At 59.6% G+C, this 8,776-nt stretch overlaps 1 protein-coding gene across 1 annotated transcript in view; it reads left to right on the top strand.

Moving 5' to 3' along the window:
- LOC146813561 (uncharacterized) overlaps positions 1 to 8,776 on the top strand; it is a 467,883-nt gene that overhangs the window by 227,254 nt on the left and 231,853 nt on the right. Inside the window, exon 3 of the mRNA XM_085615444.1 lies at positions 35 to 130. Within this exon, the coding sequence (XP_085471570.1) occupies positions 35 to 130 (96 nt within the window). The remainder of the gene's footprint in view (positions 1 to 34; positions 131 to 8,776) is intronic.

Genomic DNA, 8,776 nt, shown 5'->3' with positions numbered 1-8,776 from the left:
AGTTAAATGAAGGATTCTGTGATTTCTTCTCCAGGTGGTGAGGAGATCCCTCGTCTAAGGAGGCAGGCGATAACCTTGGGAGTGATGATTGCAGTCAACATATTCATAAACATCGTGCTCTACCGTCTGGGTAAGAAGTGTGGAGTTGCCTTTCAGACACCCTAAGACCCCCCATGACATGTGAAAGGGCCTCTCTGCCTTAGACTTTATTAGAAAAACTCCAAATTAAAAGAAATAGAGGCTCCTGACTCTACATTGTAACCACAGAATTACAGTGAGGAGATGGTCGTCGGCCGCATCAGTCTGATTCAAAGTTTTGTTTTAAAGATTGTTTAATATGTGCATTCTGCTGGATGATGGAGATGATGATGAGTAAGAGAGGTTTCCTGTGAAGAGCTGTGGAGGCTCCTGAAGGGGGCGCTGTGGTCAGTGATGATGATGATGATGTGTCAGAGAGGTTTGCTGTGAAGAGCTGTGGAGGCTCCTGAAGGGGGCGCTGTGGACAGTGATGATGAGTCAGAGAGGTTTGCTGTGAAGAGCTGTGGAGGCTCCTGAAGGGGGCGCTGTGGTCAGTGATGATGACGATGATGATGATTACTCGTATTAAGTGTTCCGAGTGCTGAGAGTTGCAGGGATGATGATCGGGGTCATGAGGGCACACGCAGGAGCAGTTCATAACATGCAAAGACAATCCGTGTCAGGGGCCTCGTCATAGGGCCACTGCAGCTTGCACCACCCGTTGCCCCTGCGAGTGACAGCACCAACACGCTACTAACCATCGCACTCCTACACGCGTGACCATTCAGACTATTCCAGGCCCCAGAGCTATAAGAGAGGCTTGGGCAGCAGGTACCAGTCATTTTTATTGTATGTTGAATTAATAAATAGATGTTCTTCTCATTTCTGACTTAGACAAACAGCGCCACCATGTGGCAGCCTGTCACAGGTGCCGCTGTGGACAATTAAATGCCGGTGCTGAGCACCAGGTACCACTGGCTCAAATTAAGCCCCGGGCAGGAGTAAGTACACATTCTTGATAGTGTCTCTCTGGGGCGGTGTTGGACCCGGCCTCGCGGCGTGGTCCTTAACCCCCTGGATTGTGGCCGTTCCCCGCCCCGTCTGAACTGCACCAAGGCCCTTCACCCGTAGCTGCACGTGGTCGCATACTCCTCGTGGCTCCGCCATCTTGTTGGCCTCCACGTCACACCGTGCACCAGCCGGCGCGACCCCGCTCAACCCGGCCTCGACCCCAGCGAAGCCCCGACATCGAGGCACCACGAACTAGCCAGGGGGTGCCGCAGGAACCATTCATCGCCCCCGGCGGAGGACAGTATCAATGGGACCCCCAACTGTCCTCCCCTCTCGAGGTGTGATCGCCCTGCAACTCCCATGGGCCTGGCGCCTCTCCTGCTGGGCGTCTGGCCACCTCCACCCGGCCACTCCGCCCCCTCGGGCGCATAGGTCCGGACATCAAAGGGCTCCAGACCTATATCTGGGGTGACCCCACCACAGCTCGGCAGTTGTATCCCGGAGTCGAGAGCCCTGCTGATTGAATCGCGGCTGACCCTACGGAGAAGAACTCTTGTCGGAACCATCACGAGCCCTGCGGACTGCGTCGCGGCTCCTTCTTGTGAACCCTTTAAAGCCACCTGGAACATCGGAGCCCTGCTGACGCTGTCGCGGCCCAACCTCGCTGAAACCTTCCTCGGAGCCCTGCTGACGACATCGCGGCTCGAGCCAAGCAGAAACCATCTTGAGAGCCCTGCTGATTGAATCGCGGCTCTCCACGAACTGTACGCCAGAGCCCTGCTGACGCCGTCGCGGCTCGACCCCTCCGAGATCGGAGGTCCTCCAGCTTGAGGATAAGAACTGGGCCCCAGGTACCCTCGTACCGCACTCCTGCCAAAGACTGTCCCGCTACCCCTACCCTTCCAAAGAGACACTGAGACTTTTGGTGGATCCCTCGATCCCTTCGTGTAAATATTGACCTCGTAACCTTTTTATTGCTGATAAAGAATTGCTTGTCTGGAGACAACCTCCTTGAGTCCTGTGTGGTGGTGTTACTGTGCTAGTACGTGATAGGAGAAGGATCTCTCAGGAGACTTCTCGGCAGCGCTCGGCTACTTCGTACAGTGTGAGGGCCCCCCCTTGGTGGTCTCGCCGACTCCTCGGGGTCCGCCTTCCAACATTTGGTGGCCAGCGACGGGATCCGAGCCGAACGCAGTACGTACCAGCCAGTACCCACTAGCTACCCATCCAAACGAATAGCATCATGAGCAGCCAGGAAAACAACGCGACAATGGAGTTCCAGCCCGAACGGCTGGAAGAATATACGCACAAAGAACTAAAACAGTTCTGCAAAGACAAAGGCATTGCAACCACCAGCCTAGGTACCAAAGAAGAGATGCAGAAAGCTCTGAGGGCATGGTTGGAGGCCGGGGCAGGCCCCTCCCAGGAAGAAGTGCCCTTGCCCCTGACGGAGACCGCAGCAACCGCACTGACTCCGGCAACCGGAGGAAGAAAGAGCCTAGAAACCGGCCTCTCCGAAGAAGAAATACGAGAGCGGGAAAAGGTCCGGAGCCACGAGCTAGAACTCGCCCGACTGCGGCTGGACGGCGAACTCCAGCTGGCAGAAAAGAAACTGGCCCTCGAGCAGCTACGCCTTCAAGAAGAGATAGAAGAGAAGAGACGACACCGGGAGTTGGAGGAAAAGAAACTAACTCTTGAGCACGAGCGCAGTCTCAAGGAACTCGAGATCAAGGCCAAGAACGGAGGGACCGACACCCCCAGTACTAGAGACACTCTACCGCCTTCCGAGGCCAAGGTACATATCCCGAAAGAGGTCGTCAAGGAGTATTACAAGAATGACGACATCCAACAATGGTTTAAGGCCTACGAGGTGGCCATGACCTCCCATCGGGTGCCCCGAAAAGACTGGGGCGCAGGCCTGTGGGGGCGATTCCTGAGTGAAGGACGGGACACGCTGCTCCAGCTACCGGAGGAGGTGATGACCTCCTACGATCACATGAAGGAGGCCCTGCTCACCCGCTACGGGCTAACAGCGGAAATGTACCGCCAGCGGTTCAGAGACTGCAAGAAAATCCCGGGTACCACATGGGTGGAATATGTGGACTTTTTCAGTCGGGCCCTAGAAGGGTGGATCAAAGGAAGCAAAGTAACCACCTACGGGCAGCTGGTCGACCTCATCGTGTGGGAACATCTTTCCAACAATTGCTTCGTGGAACTGAGACAGCACCTCCTCGACAGCAAAATGACCGACCCGCGAAAACTTGCTGTCGAGGCCGATCGATGGGTCAACTCCCGGGTCCCCCGGAGCTCAATGGGGGAGTACCAGAGGAACCCCAACGGACCCCCACGCCAGCGCGGTGGGGGGGGAGGGCCGAACAGGAACTGAGACCCTCCCGCCGGGGCCCCCAGGAGCCCCCCTCGAGGGCCACCGCAGCCACATCTCTCCCCGAGCCTAGCCCGAAGGGTGGGCCCGGCCCGACCCGGACCACGACCCCCAGTGACCTGCTATGGCTGCCAACAAACCGGACACTTTGCCAGCGATCCGGCCTGCCCTCTGAACCGAAGAAACGGGGCCGGCGGGCCCCCACCCCGGCAGCTGACAGCCGCCGCCTTGGGGGGAGGAGAAGAAGAAGAGGAGGCCCTCGACCGAGAGAACACTGAGTGGGAGCCGGCAGCCATGTCCCTGGTCTGCCTGGGTAGCCGAGAGATGGTACCCTGCGCCCCTATCCCAACCAACACCCAGAAGTACCGGCAGCAGGTCACGGTCAACGGACAACGGGCCGAAGCCCTTCGCGACACGGGCGCCAGTATCACCGCTGTCCGCTGCCACCTGGTGACCCCTGAACAGATTCTACCGAATGTGCTGTGCCCCGTACGGACGGCCGACAACAGTGAAAGCCTATGCCAGATGGCCCTGGTCCCCTTCGAGTGGGGAGGGGTGACGGGCCTGCTGAAGGTGACAGTGCGCGACGACGCCCCGGTCGACTGTCTCCTGGGGAACGACTTGGAAAGTTCCCCCTGGGCTCAAGTAGAGCGACGAGAGCACCTCCGAATGTTGGGACTGGCTGATTGGGCCTGCGCCATCACCCGGTCCATGACCACCCAGGCCCCCCGCTCATCCTCGACCTCCGGGACCGCCCAACCCGAGGGGCTCACACCCCCTCCCACCAGCAGCGAGGAGGAGGCGGACACCGACCCTGGGCCCAGCGAATCCTCCCCCGAAGAGATGGCTTCTCCGAGCGTCCTACCAGAGCTGACGCACTGGCAACACGAAGGGGGCCCCACCCGAGAGCAGTTCCAGCAAGAGCAACAGTCCTGTCCCTCTCTCGAAGGGGTCCGACAACAGGCAACCGCGCAAGCCAACGGTGACCAGACCGGCACCCACTGGATCTACTGGGCCGAGGGCCTGTTGTACAGTGAACAGAAAGTAGCAGAACTCGGGGCCAGCCGCGTGTTGGTGGTCCCCCTCCGCTTCCGGGAGTTCCTTCTCAACCTGGCCCATGATGTGCCCCTCGCCGGACACTTGGGGCAAGACAAAACGTACAGTCGTCTGGTGACCCACTTCTACTGGCCCCGGATGCGGAGAGATGTGGACAACCACTGCCGGTCCTGCCAGACCTGCCAAGCCAGCGGAAAGACGGGGGGTCGGGTCAAGGCCCCCCTCCAGCCCTTTCCCGCTGTCAGCACCCCGTTCGAACGGGTCGGAATCGATATTGTGGGACCCCTGGACCCCCAAACCGCCCTGGGCCACCGCTTCATCCTGGTCCTCGTGGACCACGCCACCAGGTACCCGGAGGCGGTCCCGCTAAGAACTATAACGGCCCCTGTGGTAGGCCGGGCCTTGATGGGGATCTTCTCCCGAGTGGGATTCCCCAGCGAAGTGGTGAGCGACCGCGGAACGAACTTTATCTCCAGGTACATGCGGTCCCTGTGGCAACAGTGCGGGGTCACATACAAGTTCACGACCCCCTATCACCCTCAGGGGAACGGACTGGTTGAGCGGTTCAACCGAACATTAAAAGGGATGATCCAGGGCCTGGAAGAACCCCTCAGGCGGAAATGGGATGTCCTGCTGACCTGCCTCCTGTTTGCCTATCGGGAGGTCCCGCAGAAGTCCTTGGGGTTCAGCCCGTTTGAACTATTGTATGGACACCCGGTCCGCGGACCGCTCAGCCTGGTCAAGGAGGGCTGGGAGATGCAACCCCGAGGCGCCCCTCCTGACGTCTACCGATACCTCCTGACCCTCCGAAACCAGACCCGCAAGTTCCGAGCCATGGCCGAAGCCAACCTCGAGGCCAGCCAGGAGGACATGAAGCGGTGGTACGATCGCAACACCTCTACTGTAGAATTCGAGCCAGGTCAGAAAGTGTGGGTCATGGCCCCGGTCGAACCCGGCGCCCTCCAGGACAAGTGGACCGGGCCCTTCAAGGTGGTGGAGAAGAAAAGTCCCGTCACCTATCTGGTCGATCTGGAGTCCCCCCGGAACCCCCTCCGGGTCCTACATGCTAACAGGCTAAAACCCCACTTCGCCCGGACCGAACTGAGCCTGCTGCTGGCGACCGACGAGGGGGGCGAGGACGACTCCGAGCCCTTGCCCGACCTCTTGCAATCCGACATTCACGATGGATCGATCGAAGGGGTCCAACTCGCCTCGTCCCTGACCCCGGAACAGCGCAACGACTGCCAGCAATTACTGCGGGACTACACAGCCCTCTTCTCTCTCACCCCGGGGGTGACCCACTGGTGCGTCCACGACGTCGACACCGGGGAGAGCCCCCCCATACGACACAGAGCCTACCGGGTGCCTGACCGAGTGCGGGCCTGCATCCAGGCCGAAGTAGCGAAGATGCTGGCCCTGGGGGTCATCGAGCCTTCCGACAGCCCGTGGGCCAGCCCTGTCGTCCTGGTGCCCAAGGCCGCAGCTCCCGGTCACCCCCCGGAGTTGCGATTCTGCGTGGACTACCGAGCCCTGAATACAGTAACCAAGACAGACGCACACCCGATACCCCGGGCCGACGAACTCATCGACCGCCTAGGGGCCGCTCGCTACCTGAGCACGCTGGACCTCACCGCCGGGTACTGGCAAATCCAGCTCACCCCCGGCGCACAAGAAAGATCCGCCTTTTCGACTCCGGATGGGCATTACCACTTTCGGGTGATGCCCTTCGGAATGAAGAACGCCCCGGCCACCTTCCAGAGACTGGTGAACAAGGTTTTGGCCGGGCTTGAGGCCTTCAGCGCGGCCTACTTAGATGATATTGCCGTGTACAGCAACCACTGGGCCGAGCACCTCCGTCACCTGAAGGCCGTCCTGGCCGCCCTCCAGCAGGCCGGGCTCACAATCAAGGCCAGCAAATGTCAAATCGGCCACGGATCCGTGACCTACCTGGGCCATCAAGTGGGGAGCGGGCAGGTGGCCCCCCTCCAAGCGAAGATAGAGGCCATCAAGACCTGGGAACCCCCCACTACCCAGACCGCTGTCCGGGCCTTCCTGGGCCTCACCGGATACTACCGGCGGTTTATCCGGGACTATGGGAGCATTGTTGGCCCCCTCACGGAGTTAACGTCCAAAAAGCAGCCCAAGAAGGTACACTGGACACCCCGTTGCCAAACAGCCTTCGACACCCTAAAAACAGCCATGTGTACTGCTCCGGTGCTGCAGGCCCCGGACTACCAGAAGGAGTTCGTGGTACAGACGGACGCCTCCGAGTATGGGATCGGGGCCGTCCTATCCCAAGCTGACGAAAAGGGGCTCGACCGACCAGTGGCCTTCATCAGCCGACGACTACTGCCCCGAGAGCAACGCTGGAGCACTATTGAGCGCGAGGCCTTCGCTGTGGTGTGGGCCCTCAAGAAGCTCCGGCCCTACCTCTTTGGCGCCCACTTCCGGGTCCAGACCGACCACCGGCCCTTGCAATGGTTAATGCGAATGCGGGGCGAGAACCCCAAGCTGCTGCGATGGTCCATCTCGCTACAAGGGATGGACTTTGACGTCGAACACCGGCCCGGCAATGACCACGCCAACGCCGACGGCCTGTCCCGCTTCTTCCGCCTTGACGAGGAGAATCCCCAAGGAGATGGGTGACTCTCCATGCCTTCGGCTGGGGGGGACGCCTGTTGGACCCGGCCTCGCGGCGTGGTCCTTAACCCCCTGGATTGTGGCCGTTCCCCGCCCCGGCCTTCACGGGCCACCCGTCTGAACTGCACCAAGGCCCTTCACCCGGAGCTGCACGTGGTCGCATACTCCTCGTGGCTCCGCCATCTTGTTGGCCTCCACGTCACACCGTGCACCAGCCGGCGCGACCCCGCTCAACCCGGCCTCGACCCCAGCGAAGCCCCGACATCGAGGCACCACGAACTAGCCAGGGGGTGCCGCAGGAACCATTCATCGCCCCCGGCGGAGGACAGTATCAATGGGACCCCCAACTGTCCTCCCCTCTCGAGGTGTGATCGCCCTGCAACTCCCATGGGCCTGGCGCCTCTCCTGCTGGGCGTCTGGCCACCTCCACCCAGCCACTCCGCCCCCTCGGGCGCATAGGTCCGGACATCAAAGGGCTCCAGACCTATATCTGGGGTGACCCCACCACAGCTCGGCAGTTGTATCCCGGAGTCGAGAGCCCTGCTGATTGAATCGCGGCTGACCCTACGGAGAAGAACTCTTGTCGGAACCATCACGAGCCCTGCGGACTGCGTCGCGGCTCCTTCTTGTGAACCCTTTAAAGCCACCTGGAACATCGGAGCCCTGCTGACGCTGTCGCGGCCCAACCTCGCTGAAACCTTCCTCGGAGCCCTGCTGACGACGTCGCGGCTCGAGCCAAGCAGAAACCATCTTGAGAGCCCTGCTGATTGAATCGCGGCTCTCCACGAACTGTACGCCAGAGCCCTGCTGACGCCGTCGCGGCTCGACCCCTCCGAGATCGGAGGTCCTCCAGCTTGAGGATAAGAACTGGGCCCCAGGTACCCTCGTACCGCACTCCTGCCAAAGACTGTCCCGCTACCCCTACCCTTCCAAAGAGACACTGAGACTTTTGGTGGATCCCTCGATCCCTTCGTGTAAATATTGACCTCGTAACCTTTTTATTGCTGATAAAGAATTGCTTGTCTGGAGACAACCTCCTTGAGTCCTGTGTGGTGGTGTTACTGTGCTAGTACGTGATAGGAGAAGGATCTCTCAGGAGACTTCTCGGCAGCGCTCAGCTACTTCGTACAGTGTGAGGGCCCCCCCTTGGTGGTCTCGCCGACTCCTCGGGGTCCGCCTTCCAACAGGCGGATCAAGTGACACTGCTGGAGGCAGAGGCCTGAGAAGGACATTATGCAGCAGAGGTAAAGTGAGAGACAGAGACAGTGAGAGAGACAGTGACATGAGGTGTGTGATCTGAAGTGAGGTGAAGTGAAGGAGGCACATTTAAAGCTGATATTTGAGAGATAAGTCATGATGATGCCTCCAGTGGACTCACAGATTGTCACTCAGATAAATAGAAATCAGGGGGAAAGTCCAGAAAATGTAAGAAACAAGCAAGATGGCACAGTGGGCATTGCAGGGCCCACACAAGGGCCACAGAAGCCTGACATGAGCCCCTGTGAGGCTGACATGATGAGCACTTCAGACTGACATGAGCCGGACATGGGACTGATATGACATGGATGAGGCATACATGGTGCATACAAGAGTCTCAAATGAGGCAAACATGAGGCCATGAGTTAGGTCACGTGGCCTCACCTGAAAACCAAGTAAGAGGCTGAGATA

The sequence above is a fragment of the Triturus cristatus genome, chromosome 7 (genome assembly GCF_964204655.1).
Source record: "Triturus cristatus chromosome 7, aTriCri1.1, whole genome shotgun sequence".
Taxonomy (NCBI): Eukaryota; Metazoa; Chordata; class Amphibia; order Caudata; family Salamandridae; genus Triturus; species Triturus cristatus.
The sequence above is the reverse complement of the archived record's forward strand: the minus strand, read 5'-3'. Positions and strand labels throughout refer to the sequence as shown.